General features: G+C 40.9%; 1 protein-coding gene and 1 non-coding gene across 8 annotated transcripts in view; one reads left to right on the top strand and one right to left on the bottom strand.

Moving 5' to 3' along the window:
• NEK10 (NIMA related kinase 10) overlaps positions 1-23,985 on the top strand; it is a 267,626-nt gene that overhangs the window by 125,766 nt on the left and 117,875 nt on the right. For all 7 annotated transcript variants that reach the window (XR_015150824.1, XM_086365568.1, XM_086365564.1 and 4 more), the window contains 3 exons: positions 6,249-6,324; positions 19,123-19,252; positions 19,821-19,891. Coding sequence is in view for 6 of the 7 variants with exons in the window: in XM_086365568.1 (XP_086221694.1) it covers positions 6,249-6,324; positions 19,123-19,252; positions 19,821-19,891 (277 nt within the window). In the remaining variant the exon portion in view is untranslated. The remainder of the gene's footprint in view (positions 1-6,248; positions 6,325-19,122; positions 19,253-19,820; positions 19,892-23,985) is intronic.
• Positions 14,719-14,824, bottom strand: LOC147347926 (U6 spliceosomal RNA). Its single transcript, XR_015152033.1, has one exon. It is a non-coding gene; the product is annotated as a U6 spliceosomal RNA (small nuclear RNA).

Below are 23,985 nucleotides of genomic sequence, written 5' to 3'. Positions count from 1 at the left end.
GGTGAAATTATGTGTTCTAGCTCTGTGAAGAATACTATTGGTAGCTTGATAGGGATTGCATTGAATCTATAGATTGCTTTGGGTAGTATACTCATTTTTACTATATTGATTCTTCCAATCCATGAACATGGTATATTTCTCTATCTATTAGTGTCCTCTTTAAATAAAAACCATATGATTATCTCAATAGATGCAGAGAAAGCCTTTGACAAAATTCAACATCCATTTATGATAAAAACTCTCCAGAAAGCAGGAATAGAAGGAACATACCTCAACATAAGAAAAGCTATATATGACAAACCCACAGCTAACATTATCCTCAATGGTGAAAAATTGAAAGCATTTCCTCTAAAGTCAGGAACAAGACAAGGGTGCCCACTTTCACCATTACTATTCAACATAGTTTTGGAAGTTTTGGCCACAGCAATCAGAGCAGAAAAAGAAATAAAAGGAATCCAAATTGGAAAAGAAGAAGTAAAACTCTCACTATTTGCAGATGACATGATCCTCTACATAGAAAACCCTAAAGATTCCACCAGAAAATTACTAGAAATAATCAATGACTATAGTAAAGTTGCAGGATATAAAATCAACACACAGAAATCGCTTGCATTCCTATACACTAATAATGAGAAAACAGAAAGAGAAATTAAGGAAACAATTCCATTCACCATTGCAACGGAAAGAATAAAATACTTAGGAATATATCTACCTAAAGAAACTAAAGACCTATATGTAGAAAATTATAAAACACTGGTGAAAGAATTGATGCTTTTGAACTGTGGTGTTGGAGAAGACTCTTGAGAGACCCTTGGACTGCAAGGAGATCCAACCAGTCCATTCTGAAGGAGATCAGCCCTGGGATTTCTTTGGAAGGAATGATGCTAAAGCTGAAACTCCGTACTTTGGCCACCTCATGTGAAGAGTTGACTTATTGGAAAAGACTCTGACGCTTGGAGGGATTGGGGGCAGGAGGAGAAGGGGACGACAGAGGATGAGATGGCTGGATGGCATCACTGACTCGATGGACGTGAGTCTGAGTGAACTCTGGTAGTTGGTGATGGACAGGGTGGCCTGGTGTGCTGAGAATCATGGGGCTGCAAATAGTTGGACACGACTGAGTGACTGAACTGAACTGAACTATCATAGTTTTTAGTAATGTCACTACAAGGAATCAAAGGGAAATAAAAATTAAATCTTTGCAGAAAAATTTGTGTGCAATTATTGTGCTTACTTGGGTTTGTAGTATAATCATTAATAGGAATCATGAGAGTGGACGTTCTTTCCTTTTTGTTTGTAGTGTTGAGTTTATACAACCTTGTCTTAATTACTATAGCCTTGTAATAATTTTTAATACATTGTAGAAAGCTATGTTTTCTTTTCTATCAAAATCCATGTCTCCTCTTGGCTCTTTCTATTTCTATATTAATTTTATACTAAATTTGTGAAGTTCCACCCAAAATGTGAAGATTTATTTTATTGGAATTACATAAATTAACTTAGGGAGAATGAAATTTATATAATATTGAAAATTCCAATCCATAAATTTGGACTTTCTCTCCATTAATTCTAGTCTTTATTGACTCTGTAACAAAATTTTATAATTTTCCCTGCATTGGTCTTTCATACCATTTGTCACATTCTCCTAAGTATTTGTTTCTATGCTGCTTGTATAATTAGCATGCTTTCTTCTTTTTTTTGAAAGGAAAGAGAAAATAGTATTTTCTGATTTATTTTAAAAATTTAGTTATCAAGGCACAGCAAAAAATGTGCTTATATGACAATCTCTTCAAAATATCTATCAGGATATTAAGAAGACAGCTATAACTTTTCTTTTATGCTTTAATTGAGATCTGATTGACATACAACATTATATTAGTTTCATGTGTATAACATAATGATTTGATATTTGTTATATATTGTGAAATGATCATCGTAAGTTGAGGTAACCTCCAGCCTTGTTTTTGATCTTAAGGGAAGGGCATTCAGTCTTTCAACATTAAATAGAGAGTTAGCTGTAGGTGTTTCACAGATGCCCTTTATTATTGGGTTAAGGAAATCCTTTTTCCCATTTTGCTGAAAAGAATAAATGCTGAATTTTGTCAAATTCTTCTTACACAACAATTGAGATGATCATATGATTTCCTTCTCTAATGTTCTGATCTGGGAAACTATTGATTCATTTTAAAATGTTGGTTTATTTGTTGATTCATTTTAAAATGCCTTATATTTCTAGCATAAACTCCACTTGGTTATTATGTGTTATCCTTTTAAATATACCTCTAGATTGAACTTACTTATATTTTTATTGATAATTTTAGCATCTATTCTCATGGGAAATGTTGTCCTGTGGTTCTTTTCTTATAATGTCTTTGTTTGGACCTGGCTCCAGGTAATATTGATTTCATAAGCTGAGCTGGAAAGTGTTCTCTCCTCTTCTGTTTTCTGGTACAGCTTGGGCATGACTGACATTTACTCTCTAAATGTTTGGTTGATTTTGTAAATGAAATTACCTAGGTCTGATTTTCCTTTGTTTGCAGTATTGTATTGTGTTTTGATGAAGACTTGGGGCTTTAGAATTGAACAACCTCAAGTTCATGTGTAACTATTCGTTTCTCCCTATATTCTCTTTGAACCTCAGTTTCTTCATCTGTAAAATGGGTCATTGTGAGATTAAATAGCAATATACATCAGTTGATTATCACTGTGCTATACTACATTTGTATATGTTAACTTATTCACATTTTAATATTATAGTACTTACTACTTTTACAGATAAGAAAACTATCACAAACAGAAATTAAATAACTTCCCCAGGGTTACTCAGGTAGCACATAATGAGACCAGGATTTGAATTGAGCATGTAAGTTTCCAGAGTCCTTGCCTTTAATCACTGCTGCTGCTGCTGCTGCTAAGTCGCTTCAGTCGTGTCTGACTCGGTGTGACCCCATAGACAATAGCCCACTAGGCTCCCCCATCCCTGGGATTCTCCAGGCAAGAACATTGGAGTGGGTTGCCATTTCCTTCTCCAGTGCATGAAAGTGGACAGTGAAAGTGAAGTCGCTCAGTCGTGTCTGACTCTTAGCGACCCCATGGACTGCAGCCTACCAGGCTCCTCCATCCATGGGATTTTCCAGGCCAGGAGTACTGGAGTGGGGTGCCATTGCCTTCTCACTAAGGGGCACTAACTATAATTGCTAACACCTTGTTGAGTATTAAAGCAGACAAAATATGTAAGCAGCTAAATCTGTGCTAGTTCAAGGTTGTTGTTTAGTAAACTGGTATGCGAAGAACTGACTCATTTGAAAAGATTGAAGGCAGGAAAGATTGAAGGCGGGAAAAGAAGGGGATGACAGCGGATGAGATGGTTGGATGGCATCACCAACTCAATGGACATGAGTTTGAGTAAACTCCCGGAGTTGGTGGTGGACAGGGAAGCCTGGCATGCTACAGTCCATGGGGTCACAAAAAGTCATGACTGAGTGACTGAACTGAACTGAACTGATTGTTATTCATAACACAAATTAATATTACTTTGAACAAAGTCAAGTACTTCAAAATATTTTCAACCTGTCAAAGACATTTTATTATAGACAATCAAGTACATTGTATTGAAAATTTATCACAGTGAAATTCCATACATATTTAGTGCACTTAAAAAAGTGATATTGTGAACATCAAACAATACTAGGAATAGCAACTTGAATGTTTGCCCTGGTTCAACTCTGTCCTTTTGTGTAATTCTAGTACTTAAACTTATTGAGAAGCTTGCAAATCCTTACAATAATAAAAGGAAGAGTATCTGTCTCTACCACTTTGATCTTAGTTGTTGAGTGGCTTAAAAAGAGAAGTATTTGATCCATGTCAATGTATGGCAAAACCACTATAATATTGTAAAGTAATTAGCTTCCAATTAAATAAATTTATATTAAAAAAAGAAATGGAAAAAAGAATTATTTGAAGGTTTTTGGAAGACTTTAGCTAGGACTAATATTAAATATAAATATTTAGCATTATAGTTTAAAAATTAGAATCATTTATATTAACATTAACTGTATTATTATATAAGTATTTTGATTTGACTGCAAACATTGTATTTACTATGACTTCATACAAATGGATGCCATTAATTTCAGCTTTTCAGATCTTCATGCTGATTATTTAGGTTTAGCATATTTACTTATTTATTTTGGCCCATGAGATGATGACTACCATATGCCAAAACATTCAGTTCAGTTCAGTTCAGTTCAGTCACTTAGTCGTGTCCGACTCTTTGCGACCCCATGAATTGCAGCACGCCAGGCCTCCCTGTCCATCACCAACTCCCGGAACCTACACAAACTCATGTCCATCGAGTCGGTGATGCCATCCAACCATCTCATCCTCTGTCGTCCCCTTCTCCTCCTGCCTCAATCTTTCCCAGAATCAGGGACTTTTCAAATAGTCAACTCTTCCCATGAGGTGGCCAAATTATTGGAGTTTCAGCTTCAACATCAGTCCTTCCAGTGAACACCCAGGACTGATCTCCTTTAGGATGGAGTGGTTGGATATTCTTGCAGTCCAAGGGACTCTCAAGAGTCTTCTCCAACACCACAGTTCAAAAGCATCAATTCTTCAGCACTCAGCTTTCTTCACAGTCCAACTCTCACATCCATACATGACTACTGGAAAAACCATAGCCTTGACTAGATGGACCTTAGAAGGCAAAGTAATGTCTCTGCTTTTTAATATGCTATCTAGGTTGGTCATAACTTTCCTTCCCAGGAGTAAGCGTCTTTTAATTTCCTGGCTGCAATCACCATCTGCAGTGATTTTGGAGCCCCCCAAAATAATGTCTGACACTGTTTCCCTATCTATTTCCCATGAAGTGATGGGACCAGATGCCATGATCTTCATTTTCTGAATGTTGAGCTTTAAGCCAACTTTTTCACTCTCCTCTTTCACTTTCATCAAGAGGCTTTTTAGTTCCTCTTCACTTTCTGCCATAAGGGTGGTGTCATCTGCATATCTGAGGTTATTGATATTTCTCCTGGCAATCTTGACTCCAGCTTGTGCTTCATCCAACCCAGTGTTTCTCATGAGGTACTCTGCATACAAATAAGCAGGGTGACAATATACAGCCTTGATGTACTCCTTTCCCTATTTGGAACCAGTCTGTTGTTCCCCGTCCAGTTCTAACTGTTGCTTCCTGACCTGCGTACAGATTTCTCAAGAGGCAGGTCAGGTGGCCTGGTATTCCCATATCTTTCAGAATTTTCCACAGTTTATTGTGATCCATACAGTCAAAGGCTTTGGCATACTCAGTAAAACAGAAATAGATGTTTTTCTGGAACTCTCTTGCTTTTTCGATGATCCAGTGGATGTTGGCAATTTGATCTCTGGTTCCTCTGCCTTTTCTAAAACCAGCTTGAACATCTGGAAGTTCATGGTTCATGTATTGCTCAAGCGTGGCTTGGAGAATTTTGAGCATTACTTTACTAGCATGTGCTGCTGCTGCTAAGCCAATTCAGTCATGTGCGACTCTGTGCAACCCCATAGATGGCAGACCACCAGGCTCTCCCATCCCTGGGATTTTCCAGGCAAGAACACTGGGGTGGGTTGCCATTTCCTTCTCCAATGCATGAAAGTGAAAAGTGAAAGTGAAGTCACTCAGTCGTGTCCAACTCTTAGCGACCCCATGGACTGCAGCCCACTAGGCTCCTCCATCCATGGGACTTTCCAGGCAAGAGTACTGGAGTGGGGTGCCATTGCCTTCTACTAGTATGTGAGATGCATGCAATTGTGTGGTAGTTTGAACATTCTTTGGCATTGCCTTTCTTTGGGATTGGGATGAAAACTGACCTTTTCCAGTCCTGTGGCCAAAACATTAGGTTCATTTTATTTATTTGAAAATTATAAAGAATAATCTAAAAAGTAGAATCATAAGTTCAATAAGTACTTTGTCCTATCTTTCAGTCAGCAAGACTTATTTTAATATTTTTAATGATAAATGTCATTATGTCAATACATATAGCATAATGGCATAATGTATGTACACCATTATTGAAAGCTGGGAATGGTTTAGAGTATTGTACACGGGGCATTTTGACAGGGAAAGACAAGAAAACTTTCTCTTGTGAATTGTAATAATAGTTTTGTTGTTGTTGTTGTTGTTGTTATTTTGTTTTCTGCAGAATGTTAAAAGCTAAGGAACAGTGCTAATTCTGGGAACATATAATAAAATTGCTTTTTTTTTTTTTTAATTGCAGCTGACTTTGGCCTGGCAAAGCAAAAACAAGAGAGCAGTAGACTCACGTCTGTTGTGGGAACGATTCTGTACTCCTGGTAAGGACAGTTATTTTATGGTTCTCAAACATCCTTCTTAACTGGTTTTGGCTTTCATTTTTTTTTTTTTTTTTTTGGTGTGCAAAGGAAAGACATTTACCTCTAATAAGTTTTCTTCGATTAGCCAGGTAATACACATGTGTAGAATCATGCCATCACATATTTAAAATAACCAACTATCTTTCCTTTAAGGTAACTCTGCCCCTCAATTACTTGTAATTGAAATGATCCTCAGCACACAACAGGTGTACAAAACTTTTTGAATGAATCTATGAATAAACCAGTAGACTGGTTTGCAACATGACACTTCGAATGTTTAATTGCATCTATTGTATATATATTGGCTTCCCTGGTGGCTCAGAGGTTAAAGTGTCTGCCTCCAGTGCGGGAGACCCGGGTTTGATCCCTGGGTCGGGAAGATCCCCTGGAGAAGGAAATGGCAACCCACTCCAGTATTCTTGCCTGGAGAATCCCATGGACGGAGGAGCCTGGTAGGCTACAGTCCACGGGGTTGCAAAGAATTGGACATGACTGAGCGACTTCACTCACTCACTCATTGTATATATGATTCTTGAATTCTCTTTCCATCTACAGATATTCAAGGTCAAGGAAAGAATTTTTCATGTCCTAATGCTTGTCCTAGCATCTGGCAAATAATAGGTTCAGAATAAATTTTATTATGTGAATGAATAAATGATGATATATATACTTAGACATATATCTACAAAGTTGGTTGCTTCTTGGGTAAATGAGTGTTATTTTGATGAATTGAGACTCTTAAATAGCATATTGAAAAGCAGAGATATTACTTTGCCAACAAAGGTCCGTCTAGTCAAGGCTATGGTTTTTCCAGTGGTCATGTATGGATGTGAGAGTTGGACTGTGAAGAAAGCTGAGTGCTGAAGAATTGATGCTTTTGAACTGTGGTGTTGGAGAAGACTCTTGAGAGTCCCTTGGACTGCAAGGAGATCCGACCAGTCCATTGTGAAGGAGATCAGTCCTGGGTGTTCATTGGAAGGACTGATGCTAAAGCTGAAATTCCAATACTTTGGCCACCTCATGTGAAGAGTTGACTCATTGGAAAAGACTCTGATGCTGGGAGGGATTGGGGGCAGGAGGAGAAGGGGACAACAGAGGATGAGATGGCTGGATGGCATCACCGACTCGATGGACATGAGTTTGAGTGAACTCTGGGTGTTGGTGATGGACATTGAGGACTGGTGTGCTGTGTGATTCATGCAGTCTCAAAGAGTCAGACACAACTGAGTGACTGAACTGAACTGAACTGAGCATGCTTTTAGGGTTCCTTTGCAATTCATTAATTATCATGAAGTGAGAATCTTCTTTTGCTCATCATGTATCATTTGTCTGAATCTGTCAAACAGATATGGTAGTCTGTAGATGCAGCAGATTTCAGGGAAATATTCTGGAGGTGTTTATCCCAATAGACAAAATCTCTAGGTTGCAAGGTGTGATGCTTAAGGTCTTTGTCTCCTGAGAAAGTGCTGTGAAAAGATTGCTCTACCAAAAAGATGGTTATTTTTAATAGAGGCAATTGTTGTTCAGTCACTTAGTCATGTCCTACTCTTTTCGACCCCATGGACTGTAGCTTGCCAGGCTTCCCTGTCCTTCACCATCTCCTGGAGTTTGTTCAAACTCATATCCATTGAGTTGGTGATGAGTCACCAAAGGTCCGTCTAGTCAAGGCTATGGTTTTTCCAGTGGTCATGTATGGATGTGAGAGTTGGACTGTGAAGAAAGCTGAGCACCGAAGAATTGATGCTTTTGAGCTGTGGTGTTGGAGAAGACTCTTGAGAGTCTCTTGGACTGCAAGGAGATCCAACCAGTCCATTCTAAAGGAGATCAGCCCTGGGTGTTCTTTGGAAGGAATGATGATGAAGCTGAAACTCCAGTACTTTGGCCACCTCATGCTTAGAGTTGAATCATTGCAAAAGACTCTGATGCTGGGAGGGATTGGGGGCAGGAGGAGAAGGGGACTATGGAGGGTGAGATGGCTGGATGGCATCACTGACTTGATGGACGTGAGTTTGAGTGAACTCCAGGAGTTGGTGATGGACAGGGAGGCCTGGTGTGCTGGGATTCATGGGGTTGCAAAGAGTCAGACACGACTGAGCGACTGAACTGAACTGAACTGAGGCAATTAAGGCATAAAATATTGGAGCATCTCTCCTTGTATCATTTGTGGGTCAAAAGAATCAAGACCCTAGTTCATTGAGTGTCCTGTGGCCATCTCACAGGGTGAGAGTTTATTTCCGAAAGGGTGGATTTGCAAATTAGAAGGAGCAACAGCAATGCTGGAAGCCATGGTGTTTGGAGGGCTTCTACAAATTTTGCCAGCTGAGTCCTAATAATGCCATTATTACATTCAATTAAACCAGCGAATTGAATAATGGTAGTCCGAATGAAAGTATTGTAAGACAAGCACCTGGCCAGTAAAGTGGGTTTCTCAATCCCTATAAAGTTTGAGAAGGGTTCCCTAGGTAGGGATGTTGTTGTTGTTCGGTTCCCCAGTAGTGTCCGACTCTTTGCGACCCCATGTATTGCAGCACTCCAGGCCTCCTTTACCCTCACCATCTCCCAGAGTTTGCCCAAGTTCATGTTCATTGCCTTGCTGATGTTGTCCATCCATCTCATTCTCTGATGCCCTCTTCTCCTTCTGCCCTCAATCTTTCCCATCATTGGGGACTTTTCCAGTGAGTCATCTGTTCCCATCTGATGACCAAGTACTGGAGCTTCAGCTTCACCATCAGTCCTTCCAGTAAACATTCAGGGTTGATCTCCCTTAAAATTGACTGACTTGATCTCTTGCTGTCCAGGGGATTTTTAGGAGTCTTCTCCAGCACCACAGTTTGAAGGCATCGATTCTTTGGCATTCTGCCTCCTTTATGGTCCAGTTAGCACAGCCTCACATGACCACTGGGAAGACTATATGGACCTTTGCTGGCAGAGTAATGTCTCTGCTTTTCAACACATTGTCTAGGTTTGTCATTGCTTTCCTGCCAAAAAGCAATTGTCTTCTGATTTCATGGCTGCAGTCATCATCTGCAGTGATTTTGGAGCCCAAGGAGAGGAAACGTGTCACTACTTCCACTTTTCCCTCTTCTATTTGCCATACAGTAATGGGGCTGGATGCCATGATCTTGGTTTTTTTAAATATTTAGTCTTAAGCCGGCTTTTTCACTCTCCTCCTTCACCCACATCAAGAGGCTCTTTAGTTCCTCTTTGCTTTCTGCCATTAGAGTGGTATCATCCATATATCTGAGGTTGTTGATGTTTCTCCCACCTATCTTGATTCCAGCTTGTAACTCATCCAGCTTGGCATTTCTCATGATGTGCTCAGTGTATAGGTTAAACAATCAGGGTGACAGCAGACAGCCCTGTTGTACTCCTTTCTTGATCTTGAACCAATCAGTTTTTCCATATAGGGTTCTAACTGTTGCTTCTTGCCCCACCTACAGGTTTATCAGGATACAGGTAAGATGGTCTAGTATTTCTCTCTCTCTAAGAGCTTTCCACAGTTTATCATTATCCACACAGTCAAAGGCTTTACTGTAGTTGTTAAAACAGATATAGATGTTTTTCTGAAATTCCCTTGCTTTCTCTATAATCCAGCAAATGTTGGCAATTTGCTCTCTGGTTCCTCTTCCTTTTCTAAGCTCAGCTTGGACATCTGGAAGTTCTTGGTTCACATAATGCTGGAGCCTAGCATGCAAGATTTTAAGCATGACCTTACTAGCATGGGAGATGAGTGTCCAATGGTTAGCACATTCTTTGGTACTACCCTTCTTGGGAATTCGGATGAGGATTGACTTTTTCCAGTCCTGTGGCTACTGCTGGGTCTTTCAGGTTTGCTGACATAATGAATACAAAACCTTGATGACATCATCCTTTAGGGATTTGAATAGTTCTACTGGAATTTCATTGCATCCACTAGCTTTATTAACGTCAGTGCTTCTTAAGACCCACTTGATTTTGCACTCCAGAATGTATGACTCTGGGTGACTAACTACACCATCATAGTAATCTGGTTCATTAAGATCTTTTTGTACAGTTCTTCTCTGTATTCCTTCCATCTCTTCTTGATCTCTTTAGCATCTTCTAGGTCTCTGCCATTTTTATCCTTTATTGTGCCCATCTTTGGGTGGAATGCTCCCTTGATCTTTCCAATTTTCCTGAAGAAATCTCTGGTCTTTCCCTTTTTGTTGTTTTCTTCTATTATTAAGCATTGCTCATTGAAGAAGGCCTTCTTATCTCTTCTAGGGCTTCCCTGATAGCTCAGTTAGTAAAGAACCTGCCTGCAATGCAGGAAACCCCATCTTGATTCCTGGGTTGGGAAGATCTGCTAGAGAAGGGATAGGCTACCTACTCCAGTATTCTTAGGCTTCCCTGGTGGCTCAGCTGGTAAAGAATCCACCTGCAATATGGGAGACCTGGATTCAATCCCTGGGTTGGAAAGATCCCCTGGAGAAGGGAAAGGCTACCCACTCCAGTATTCTGGCCTGGAGAATTCGATGGACTGTATAGTCTCTTTCATGGGGTCAAAAAGAGCCAGACATTATTGAATGACTTTTGCATTCACTTTTCTTGTCTCTTCTAGCTATTTTTTGGAACTCTGAGTTTAATTGAATGAATGTACCTTTCCCTTGCTTTTCACTTCTCTTTGTTCTTCTGCTGTTTGTAAAGCCTCCTCAGATAACCACTTTGCCTTCTTGCTTTTCTTTTTCTTTGGGATGATTTTCTTCACCATCTCTTGTGTGACATTACAGACCTCTGTCCATAGTTCTTCAGGTAGACTGTTAACTAGATCTAGTCCCCTGAATCTATTTGTTACCTCTACTTAAAATTCATATGGGATTTGACTTAAGTCATACTTGGCTAACCTATTGTTTTTCCCGGTTTTCTGTAGTTGAAGGCTGAATTTTGCTGTGAGAAGCTGATGATCTGAGCCACAGTCAGCTTCAGGTCTTGTTTTTGCTGTCTGTATCAGTTCAGTTCAGTTCAGTTCAGTCGCTCAGTTGTGTCTGCCTCTTTGCGACCCCATGAATCACAGAACGCCAGGCCTCCCTGTCCATCACTAACTCCCGGAGTTCACTCAAACTCACGTCCATCGAGTCGGTGATGCCATCCAGCCATCTCATCCTCTGTCATCCCCTTTTCCTCCTGTACCGAGTGCCTCCCAGCATCAGAGTCTTTTCCAGTGAGTCAACTCATCTCATGAGGTGGCCAAAGTACTGGAGTTTCAGCTTCAGCATCATTCCCTTCAAAGAAATCCCAGGGCTAATCTCCTTCACAATGGACTGGTTGGATCTCCTTGCAGTCCAAGGGACTCTCAAGAGTCTTCTCCAATACCACAGTTCAAAAGCATCAATTCTTTGGCACTCAGCTTTCTTCACAGTCCAACTCTCACATCCATACATAACCACTGGTAAAACATAGCCTTGGCTAGACAGACCTTTGTTGGGAAAGTAATGTCTCTGCTTTTGAATATGCTATCTAGGTTGGTCATAACATTTCTTCCAAGGAGTAAGCGTCTTTTAATTTCATGGCTGCAATCACCATCTGCAGTGATTTTGGAGCCCAAAAGAATAATGTCTGACACTGTTTCCACTGTTTCCCCATCTATTTCCCATGAAGTGGTGGGACCGGATGCCATGATCTTCATTTTCTGAATGTTGAGCTTTAAGCCAACTTTTTCACTCTCCTCTTTCACTTTCATCAAGAGGATTTTTAGTTCTTCTTCACTTTCTGCCATAAGGGTGGTGTCATCTGCATAACTGAAGTTAGTGATATTTCTTCTGGCAATCTTGATTCCAGCTTGTGCTTCTTCCAGTCCAGCGTTTCTCATGATGTACTCTGCATATAAGTTAAATAAGCAGGGTGACAATATACAGCCTTGACGTACTGCTTTTCCTATTTGGAACCAGTCTGTTGTTCCATGTCCAGTTCTAACTGTTGCTTCCTGACCTGCATACAGGTTTCTCAAGAGGCAGGTCAGGTGGTCTGGTATTCCCAAATCTTTCAGAGTTTTCCGCAGTTTATTGTAATCCACACAGTCAGGGGCTTTGGCATAGTCAATAAAGCAGAAATAGATGTTTTTCTGGAACTCTCTTGCTTTTTCGATGATCCAGCGAATGTTGGCAATTTGATCTCTGGTTCCTCTGCTTTTTCTAGGCAGCTTTGTTCAAACTTTCCAGCTTGAACATCTGGAAGTTCACAGTTCACGTATTACTGAAGCCTGGTTTGGAGAATTTTGAGCATTATTTTACTAGTGTGTGAAATGAGTGCAATTGTGTGGTAGTTTGAGCATTCTTTGACATTGCCTTTCTTTGGGATTGGAATGAAAACTGACCTTTTCCAGTCCTTTGACCACTGCTGAGTTTTCCAAATTTTCTGACATATTGAATGCAGCACTTTCACAGCATCATCTTTCAGGATTTGAAATAGCTCAACTGGAATTCCATCACCTCCACTAGCTTTGTTTGTCGTGATGCTTTCTAAGACCCACTTGACTTCACATTCCAGGATTTCTGGCTCTAGGTGACTGATCACACCATCATGATTATCTGGGTCGTGAAGATCTTTTTGTACAGGTCTTCTGTGTATTCTTGTCACCTCTTCTTAATATCTCCTGCTTCTGTTAGGTCCATACCATTTCTGTCCTTTATCGAACCCATCTTTTCATGAAATGTTCCCTTGGTATCTCTAATTTTCTTGAAGAGATCTCTAGTCTTTCCCATTCTGTTGTTTTCCTCTATTTCTTTGCATTGATCGCTGAAGAAGGCTTTCTTATCTCTTCTTGCTATTCTTTGGAACTCTACATTCAGATGCTTATATCTTTCCTTTTCTCCTTTACTTTTCACTTCTCTTCTTTTCACAGCTATTTGTAAGGCCTCCCAAGACAGCCATTTTGCTTTTTTGCATTTCTTTTCCATGGGGATGGTCTTGATCCCTGTCTCCTGTACAATGTCATGAACCTCATTCCATAGTTCATCAGGCACTCTATCTATCAGATCTAGTCCCTTAAATCTATTTCTCACTCCCACTGTATAATCATAAAGGATTTGATTTAGATCATATCTGAATGGTCTAGTGGTTTTACCTACTTTCTTCAATTTAAATCTGAATTTGGCCATAAGGAGTTCATGGTCTGAGCCACAGTCAGCTCGTGGTCTTGTTTTTGTTGACTGTATAGAGCTTCTCCATCTTTGGCTGCAAAGAATATAATCAGTCTGATTTTGGTGTTGACCATCTGGTGATGTCCATGTGTAGAATCTTCTCTTGTGTTTTTGGAAGAGGGTGTTTGCTATGACCATTGCGTTCTCTTGGCGAAACTCTGTTAGCCTTTGCCCTGCTTCATTCTGTATTCCAAAGCCAAATTTGCCTGTTACTCCAGGTGTTTCTTGACTTCCTACTTTTGCATTCCAGTCCCCTATAATGAAAAGGACATCTTTTGGGGGTGTTAGTTCTAAAAGGTCTTGTAGGTCTTCATAGAACCATTCAACTTCATCTTCTTCAGCGTTTCTGGTTGGGGCATAGACTTGGATTACTCTGATATTGAATGGTTTGCCTTGGAAACGAACAGAGATCATTCTGTCGTTTTTGAGATTGCATCCAAGTACTGCATTTTGGACTCTTTTGTTGACCATAATGGCTACTCCATTTCTTCTAAGGGATTCTGGCCCACAATAGTAGATATAATGGTCATCTGAGTTAAATTCACCCTTTCCAGTCCATTTTAGTTCCCTGATTCCTAGAATGTCGACGTTCACTCTTGCCATCTCCTGTTTGACCACTTCCAATTTGCCTTGATTCATGGACCTAACATTCCAGGTTCCCGTGCAATATTGCTCTTTACAGCATCGGACCTTGCTTCTATCACCAGTCACATCCACAACTGGGTATTGTTTTTGCTTTGGTTCCGTCCCTTTATTCTTTCTGGGGTTATTTCTCCACTGATCTCCAGTAGCATATTGGGCACCTACTGACCTGGGGAGTTCCTCTTTCAGTATCCTATCATTTTGCCTTTTTGTACTGTTCATGGGGTTCTCAAGGCAAGAATACTGAAGTGGTTTGCCATTCCCTTCTCCAGTGGACCATATTCTGTCAGATCTCTCCACCATGACCCGCCCATCTTGGGTGGCCCCACACGGCATGGCTTAGTTTCACTGAGTTAGAGAAGGCTGTGGTCCATGTGATTAGATTGACTAGTTTTCTGTGATTATGGTTTCAGTGTGTCTGCCCTCTGATGCCCTCAAAACACCTGCCGTCTTACTTGGGTTTTTCTTACCTTTTTCTATTCATCTTTACCCCTATGCAAAACAACTTTATTAACTAGAATATTGTCCTCATGTTTTGCCTGTCAATTATCACCTCTAAAATACCAAACACCTCACAGATTTGCATGTCATCCTTGTGCTGAAGTCATGCTTGTTTTCATGTGTCATTCTAATTTTGGTATATGTGCTGACAAAATGAGTACAATAATCAAACTATTAACAAAGATGACAACATGACCACTGTAGGAAAGAAGACTATACTATCTACACTCTGAACCTTTTAACATATTGTCTCATTCCATTTACTTCTGAATGTATTGATACTTTGTTGCATTTAAAGGAAAGAAGTCCTTCCTCCCAATTTATATAAATCATCATATTATTGAATTGTTTGTGAAGTTGCAAAATGTTTGTATTTTTCACCTGGGTTCAATACTTTCTTTGTTTACCTCAATAATGTGTAAATAGAATCTTTGGCAATTAGCAACTTAATTGCTCACATAAGTGAGGGACTACTAATTGAATTTAAAAATCAAAACAGTTGCCTTTTTTAAAAGTTATATCAAGCATCCTTCCTTCCTCATCTTTCTTCTACCTTGTTTACACTCTTAGTTTGTGAATTCACACCTTTTAAAAACAGAGGTAGTATTTAGATAAACGTTAGTCCAGGCCCCTCTCAAAGGCTGCTGATTATGAACTATGTTGACTTATTTATCTAAATATTGCAATAAACAAAGACTGTCCTTGCCATCTACCTAACTATACTATTCCTAGCTTCACTTGAATTTTTTCCAACTTTCCTGAGGTATTAATGACAATTGAAAATTACATGTACTTGAGGTTTGCGATATGATGTTTTGATACTTGTGCACATTGTGAAATGATTATGCTGCTGCTGCTGCTAAGTCACTTCAGTTGTGTCCGACTCTGTGCAACCTCATAAACAGCAGCCCACCAGGCTCCCCTGTCCCTGGGATTCTCCAGGCAAGAACACTGGAGTGGGTTGCCATTTCCTTCTCCAGGGGATCTTCCCAACCCAGGGATCAAACCTGTGTCTCCTGCATTTGCAGGTGGATTCTTTACTGTTGAGCCACCAGGAAAGCATGCATTAGTTTGCTAGTGATGCCATAAAAAATAACACAGTCTGGGTGGCTTAAACAACAGAAATTTATTTGAAGTCTAGAGTCCAAGATGAAGGCGTTGGCAGGTATGGTTTCTTCTGAGGCCCCTCCTTGGTTTGCAGGTGCTGTCTAGTCCCCTTGCTGCCTCTTCCCACAGGTGTCCCTCTGCACAGGCACACTTCTGCTGTCTCCTCCTCCACTAACACAAACAGTGGTCATACTGGGTCAGAACCCGCACCCCTCGCACTCCCCCCTGCCCCCCCTGCCAAGTGGCAGCTCTGCATCAGCTCACACAAGCCTTTTCTTTATACATGATTACACCCTGAGGTACCAGGGATTGGGACTCAACACATAAATTTGTGGGGGAAGCAGGGAGATACACTCAGACCATAACAGAACATTTTGTGGCTTTCAGAAATCAGACTTTATTTTTGGCTTGCTTTTCATTGTAGTTATGAAACCCTTTTATCTTAAAGAATATTCAAGTTGGACCTCAGGAGTACAGTGATAGTTGGCAACAGAGTGGTCTTTTATTGACCTTTCTTGTTCTCTTCCAGAGAAGTGATTCTTTATTTTTTTCAGAGGGTGGTGGACAGCTTTCAGAATCTGATGGAAGCTATTCTGTCAGTTAACTTTGACTAACAGCCTCAACGGAGAAGGCAATGGCACCCCACTCCAGTACTCTTGCCTGGGAAATCTCATGGATGGAGGAGCCTGGTAGGCTGCAGTCCATGGGGTCGCTGAGGGTCGGACACGACTGAGCGACTTCACTTTCACTTTTCATTTTCCTGCATTGGAGAAGGAAATGGCAACCCTCTCCGGTGTTCTTGCCTGGAGAATCCCAGGGATGGGGGAGCCTGGTGGGCTGCCATCTATGGGGTTGCACAGAGTTGGACACGACTGAAGCGACTTAGCAGCAGCAGCAGCAGCAACAACCGCAAAACTTAGTGGATTGATACAATAACCTTTTCCCCTCTTCTTGTGGTATATACTGTGTCCTGTAGGGGGTCACAAACAGTCAGACACAACTTGGCAACTGAGCAATAGCAACAAACTGCATGCTGGCAACCTGGGCTGGTTTGAGCTGGGATTGTTGATGCGTATTGTCTGGGCTAACCTGTGTATTGTGGTGACCTGGCTCTCAAGGGCTCCACTGATGGATGTGGTGGTGGGCATGGGGACTAAACGTAACTGGGCCATGTGATGCTTATCATCCAGCCTGGAGAACCCGGGCTCAGTCACCTGCTTGTGGTCGTTAGGGTCTTCAAGAGCAGGAAGAGAGAGTGAGCCATAAAGACTAAGTGCTTCTGTGTTCTCTCCTTGCATCACTTTTCCCGGTGTCTTCTTGACCAAAGCAAGTTATATGGTCAAGCTCAGATTCAAAGGGTACAACATGGACTCCATCTTTTGTTGGGAGGAGTGGCACAGCCATGTTGCAAAGGGGCATCCGTGCCTCTGGCTGCGAGAGAAGTCTGTGGATTCTGGTGAGATGAAGGAGGAGATGTAATGGTGAGAAAAATAAACTAAGCAACTTCTGTTCTTATAAGTGTTCTCCTCTACACTGAGTGATTATCTTTCAAGGAAAAATGAGGGCTATCTTCCAGGGAAGTACAGATGCCGGCTCTTTAGAGTAGAAGTGCACAGCAACTGGGAATGGGAAAGGGGGTTGAGGGGGATGGGTGGAGCACTCAGAGCACCTGTTTATTATGAAACAAATCTTCTGAGTTCTCAGTAGATAAAAACATGAGACATTCAACTGTGGGGAGCCAAGGATATTTTTTTGGTTGTTGGAGAACTTTTTCCTATTATGGCATTTTTAAAAATGTGAGCAGTTGACCAACTGACAACAGGGACATTTTGTACACTTAGGACCAGTAGAGCCCTGGAAATTTCACCCTAGAATCCTCCTTTGCCATTTTTAAATTCAGACAATACATATGAAAATAACTGAGAGATCTGGAAATCATACTTCCTCTGTAAGTACATAAGTCTTAAACCAGGAATCATTCCCCATAATCTCACACTAATAGCAACTCCTTGGTTATTCTAAACAGCCAATACTTACTGTTCAGATACCAATTTATGAGTTTCTTTATATATTAATCCACTGTCTAACTTAACCATTAATCCCTACCCTATTAATTTAGAGGGTTGAGCACAGTCCTAAGTACATACTATAGAAGTGAATCATCAAACTATTAATTTAGGGTGTGTGGGTGCTGAATGCTTTTAACATTTGTCTATAAATATGAGGGAGGAAACTTCTATTAGTTCAAAATATCCAAGGGAACTATACTCCTGTCCACATTTTAAAAAATATCAAACCATTAAACCCTCACAGTTTAACTCCATTTAAAGGCTGACAGCATCCTTATCCGGGGCTTCCCTGGTGGCTCAACTGGTAAAGAACCTTCCTGCTAATGCAGGAAATGCAAGAGACAGGGGTTTAATCCTGGGTTAGGAAGATCCCCTGGAGAAGGAAACAGCAACCCACTCCATTATTCTTGCCTGGAAAATTACAAGGACAAAGGAGCCCAGTGGGCTACAGTCCATGGGGTTGCAAAAAGTTGGACACAACTGAACATACACACAGACACAGCATCCTTATTCAGACTAGAAATGCAATTTCAAAAGAGATGAGCATGTGGATGTTGTCATTTTCTGCAACGTATTTAAGTGTGGTCTTGCCTTAGACTTTATACTAGCATTGAATAGCAAAGGGACAGTGCTGTGTCAGTTTTGCTTATAAAAAATCACCATAGAATCTGAGTGGCATTCCACAATAGGCATTTACTGTCAGACTCCCAGGTCTGTGGGTCTCCTGGCCTGGGTCTCCTTCAGGCTGCAGGTTTACATGTGCAGATCTGCTCCGTGTGGCCAGATGGGCAGCAGCTACCTGGGATTAGTCCTTTGGACAGGCGCTCCTAGAGTGACAAATGGAAGCACCGAGGCCCTGATCTGGTGCCGTGCCACCTCCACACTCCACTGGCAGGGCAAGACAGCGCAGCCAGTAGCAAAGCCAGGGGTGGGTAACAAATACTGTCCACTGAGACGAAAGGTGGGATATTCAGAATTTCCAGAATAGTGAGAACTGGAGACAGTCATTCCATCTACCAACGGGAGGTGGTTGTTTCTAAAAGTAGAAGGACATTTAATAGGAGTTGTTTATGTGATTTATTGCTTAGAATTGCTTGGTTGTGCTTCTTGACTCACCTAAGTCTGAGAGAATCCAAAGATATGTTTAAATGTGTTTACTTGAAATAGTAATCAAGAGTTTCCTTTGTTTTTCTCCCATCTCCAATTATGGCTTGAAAATCGAACTTTTTCCCGTGCCGACTTCTCCCTTTGCATCGTGCGTTAACATCCTGGTTTTACTTCAGCCCGGAGGTGCTGAAGAGCGAGCCGTATGGGGAAAAGGCAGATGTGTGGGCAGCAGGCTGCATCCTTTATCAGATGGCGACCCTGGATCCTCCCTTCTACAGCACCAACATGCTCTCCCTGGCCACAAAAGTAAGCAACCTTGGCAGACAAAAGGGTCTCATGGTGCCAAAAACACCATTCCTTTTCTTCTTAAACAGAACCTTTGTGATTTTAGTAAAACTACCCATTAAAAGCAGTCATTGGTTTATTAGCCACATGATCCAGTTTATTTATTTTCTCCTTTCTTCTAAATCTACATCATGTGCTAGGGCACATTTCCCCCTATAATTTTCTTCAATTTATCATAAAAAATTATAAAAATAATATATCAAACTGCTTTTGGTCTTTTATTTTTACTTGTGGTTTGGCCTGCCCTCAATCCAATATACTATATTATCCTACAATATATTATATTATCCTATCATTTATTATGAATCTGAGGTTAGCTTTTACTTACCTTGAAGAATATAATTCTGTGCTCAAGAACTGTTCAATTAATGCTACTTTTAAAATTGTTGGGATATTTTTGTTTCTGATGAAAATGTGTGCGTGAGATTATGATGCTTGTTACATAGCTCCTGTGTCATGGCCAAGTATCACCATGCAAGGGCACCTGTGGCTGCTTTACTTCCATTACTCCAGCCTGTTTGTTTTGCAGATAGTGGAGGCGGTATATGAACCAGTGCCAGAAGGCATCTACTCTGAAAAGGTGATCACTACCATCAGCAGGTAATTAGTCTCACAACTGCAAACCTATAGAGATTATCAAGAAATACCTCATATCTGTGAAAACGTACTATTAAGAGGAAGGGTTCCCAAATAATCCAAACCTAGAAAAATGTTTGGACATCATTCGTCATAGAGACCATTTGGAAGCCACCACGTGTCCAAGAGGAAATAGTACATTCACTTGAAATAACGTTACCATTAATCTGATTATTCAGAATGTTTCATATAAATCTATATATCAAGTGTGATCTGCTACAGAGATATTTCTCCAAAGAATATGTAGAGATGGCCAAGGGCCACATGAAAATATGCTCAACACTGCTAATTATTAGAGAAATGCAAGTCAAAACTGCAATGAGATCGCCTCACACCAGTCAGAATGGCCACCATTAAAAAGGCTGCTGCTGCTGCTGCTGAGTCACTTCAGTCGTGTCTGACTCTGTGCAACCCCATAGATGGCAGCCCACCAGGCTCCCCTATCCCTGGGATTCTCCAGGCAAGAACACTGGAGTGGGTTGCCATTTCCTTCTCCAATGCATGAAAGTGAAAAGTCACTCAGTTGTGTCTCACTCTCAGCAACCCCATGGACTGCAGCCTATCAGGCTCCTCCATCCATGGGATTTTCCAGGCAAGAGTACTGGAGTGGGGTGCCATCACCTTCTCCTACAACAATAAATGCTGGAGAGAGTTTGAAGAAAAGAGAACCCTTCCACACTGTTGGTGGGAATGTAAAGTGGTAACAGCCACTATGAAGGACAGGGTGGATGTTCCTTAAAAAACTAAAAATAGAGCTACCACATGATCTGGCAATTCTCCTCCTGGACTTATATCTGTAGAAAACCATAATTCAAAAGGATACATGCACCCCAGTGTTCTTTGAAGCACTATTTAAAATAACCAAGACATAGAAAGAACCTAAATGTCCTTCAGTAGATATATGGATAAAGAAGTTGTGGTACATATATACAATGGAATATTACTCAACCAAAACTGAATCGAATGATTCTATTTGCAATCATATGGATGACCTAGAGATTGAAAGTGAAAATCACTCAGTCATGTCCGATTATGTGACCCAATGGACTTTGCAGTCCATGGAATTCTCCAGGCCACAATACTGAAGTCGGTAGCCTTTTCCTTCTCCAGGGGATCTTCCCAGCCCAGGGATCAAACCCAGGGATTGCAGGCAGATTCTTTACCAGCTGAGCTACCAGGGAAGCCCTTAGAGGTGTTATTCTGAGTGAAATAAGTCAGATAAAGACAAATATCATATGATACCACTTATATGAGAAATCTTAAAAAATGGTATGCATGAACCTATTATATAAAACAGAAATTGAGTCACAGATATAGAAAACAAATGTATGGTTACCAAGGGGGAAAGTGTAGAGAGATAAATTAGAAGTTTGGTATTGACATATAGATACTGCTATAAATAAAATAGATAACTAATAAGGACCTACTGTATAGCACAATAGTAATTTTTCAAAGAAAGTCACAAAGTGCTTCAGCTATCCACATAGCAGGAGTTTAATGAAAGTTATTATCCCTGGAGAGGCTCAAAGTTCTGCCTCCACGGGCTTGTCCTAGGTGCCCTCCCCTCAACTTCCCCCTGCTCCCCTTGCTGCAGCCACAGGGAGCTCCCTGCTACTGCTCTTCCCTTATCCTGGTGCTCACTGCTGTCCGATGCATGCAGTAGCACAAGCCCTCGCTTCCCCTGGGTCTCTGCATAATTAGGGCGCCTGCCCTGATGTGCCCACAACTCTCTGAATTCTCTTGTCCCCTGACCCAGTTTACAAAGTTCCCAGCGCCCACCACCCCTGACACATTATCCATGTGCATGCAGATGTGTTCCTTTATTGTCTCTTTCTTCCCCACCAGAAGAGAGAGACTTTTTCAGTTTAGTTCACAGCTGTCAAATGCCCAGAGCAATGCCTACTACCAAATAGATCCTTAACCCAGTTTACTGGTTGTATGAATAAATGACATTTATCTGGCTGATTGTTACTTCTGGATCATTTTATGCCCTTAAATTGGCCCAAGATTACTATTCTGCCCCATCAAGCTGAGTCAAATTCCTTACTGTTATAATAAAAATCCTAGGGTCACCCCAGATGGAATCTTTATTCATCTCCCTGCCCAATTCCCTTAAATTTCAATTCTGTATCTACCCTCACTCTTGGCACCACCTCTGACGAAATGTAATAACCACATTATTGTTGCTGTGTGCTTTTCCCTCTGGTTTCTCTATCCAGCCCACCGTTTAGCATTAATAGATTCTCCTCACGTGATTGTCAGATTATATCCTGAATCTTTCCTTGCTCAACACAATGCTACCCAATTGCACTAAGCACTGCAGGCCCAGCTGGTACTGAATTTCACTAATTGTGGACTCTGAGCAGAGAATTTGACTATTTTTTTGGCATCTCCGTTTCCTCATCTGGTAAAATGGGGATTGTAATGGTAACAACCTCATCAGGCTAATGTGATGATTATAACATATGCAAATCACTTAGCATAGAGCTTGGCAGATGGTAAATCTTGAGCAGTGTTGGTAGCTATTATTGTTAGTGTTGTGGGAAATGAGCTGAGATCCATCTCTAAATCATCTGAATTCTACATCGTACTAGATCCACCCTATTGCTAATGAGTCCAGACAAATGTATTTAAACTGCTCACCTCCTATTCTCTGCTATTTGTTTTCTGGAAAGTGCATTAAAAATTCAAGAAGTCTCTAGAGAGGTCAAGATAAGAGTGCCAAATTTATTCATTTAATTTCCCCTTTTCTTAGGTATTTATGTGCCCCAAAGAATAGGAGAGGGAAGTACAGATAAAAACTACAGAGATTTTACTCTGATTTTGTGATGCTGGGCAAACAGGACCATAATTTGCTTCTGACAGACTCCCTGATTATTGGTATCCATGCCTCGTGGAGCTGGAAGGTTAGGCTTAGGGTATCAACATTATTTTGAATAGGTCAGAATATCAATAGGTTCTAGAATTGGGTGGATTCTAATCCTCACTCTTCCACTCACCTTTACCTCCCCAAGCCCCTCTTTCCTCATCTGTGATGTATGGGTAGCAATTCTGACTACTCATGGCCTTACTTTGAAGCCTAAGTAAGATACTGCTTTTAAATAAGATAAAACTTTTTAGCATAGTTCTCAGCATGTAGCAAGCCCTTAATTAAACTAGGTAATATTATTACTTATAGAATGAAGTATATAAAAATTATGATAAATTTGATGAAGCGTGGTAAAAGAGGCAATGAGAAATTACAAAAGAACTTGGTCTGGTTGAGGGATTTGGACAAGTTTTTCTATTAAAAAATGATGCGTAACCTAAGACCTGAACTCCACTAATTCTCAAATAGCAAACATAACAGAGAAAGCATATCATAGATCTACATCTCTGAAGGTTGTCTTGAGCAAGAGAGCTTGCTAATTTGAAGAACTGAAAGAAGCTGGGGATGCAGCATGTCAAGAAGTCCGGGAATAGCTAGCAAAAGAGCCTGGGAGATTGACAGGCCCCACGGGTCACATTGAGAGTTTTGAACTTTTATCCCCAGTATTGAGGAGAGGACTGAAGAGTTACTAACAGGCTGAGACATAGTGAAAATCTCTTTAGCTAGGATCGTCCTGGCCAATTTTCAGGGAGTACACTTGAAGGAATGAGAGTGGGAAGGAGAGGCAGGTCCAGTTGTCCACTGAGAGATGGTGGCAGCCTTGACTGGACTGGTGGTGTTGCTGGAGAGAGAAGTGGATTGTTCCCACTGTTGCCTGGAAGTTAAGTCAACAGGTTTTGAAGTACAGTCATAAAAGGATTGGAAAATACTTTGGTTAACTAGGAAAATTGAATGACATTGAGAATACGAAAACAATTGGATTTATTATGTGGAACCTCAGCAAAGGGAGCCAAGACCGCAGAGTGGAAGTTTGGGGAGAGAGGGAGCAAAGTCAGTTCACCAATAGGAAGGAAACGTGTGTCGGAATTAGAGACATCTACTGTAGAGCAAGGCTTCCCTGGTGGCTTAGCTGGTAAAGAATCTGCCTGCAATGCAGGAGACCCTGGTTCTGTATCTAGGTTGGGAAGAT

Source organism: Bos grunniens, chromosome 22, assembly GCF_055505025.1.
Source record: "Bos grunniens cultivar Pamir isolate PY7600 chromosome 22, Bosgru_T2T1.0, whole genome shotgun sequence".
Lineage (NCBI taxonomy): Eukaryota > Metazoa > Chordata > Mammalia > Artiodactyla > Bovidae > Bos > Bos grunniens.
Note: the sequence above shows the minus strand (reverse complement) of the source record. Positions and strands in the feature narration are given on the sequence as shown.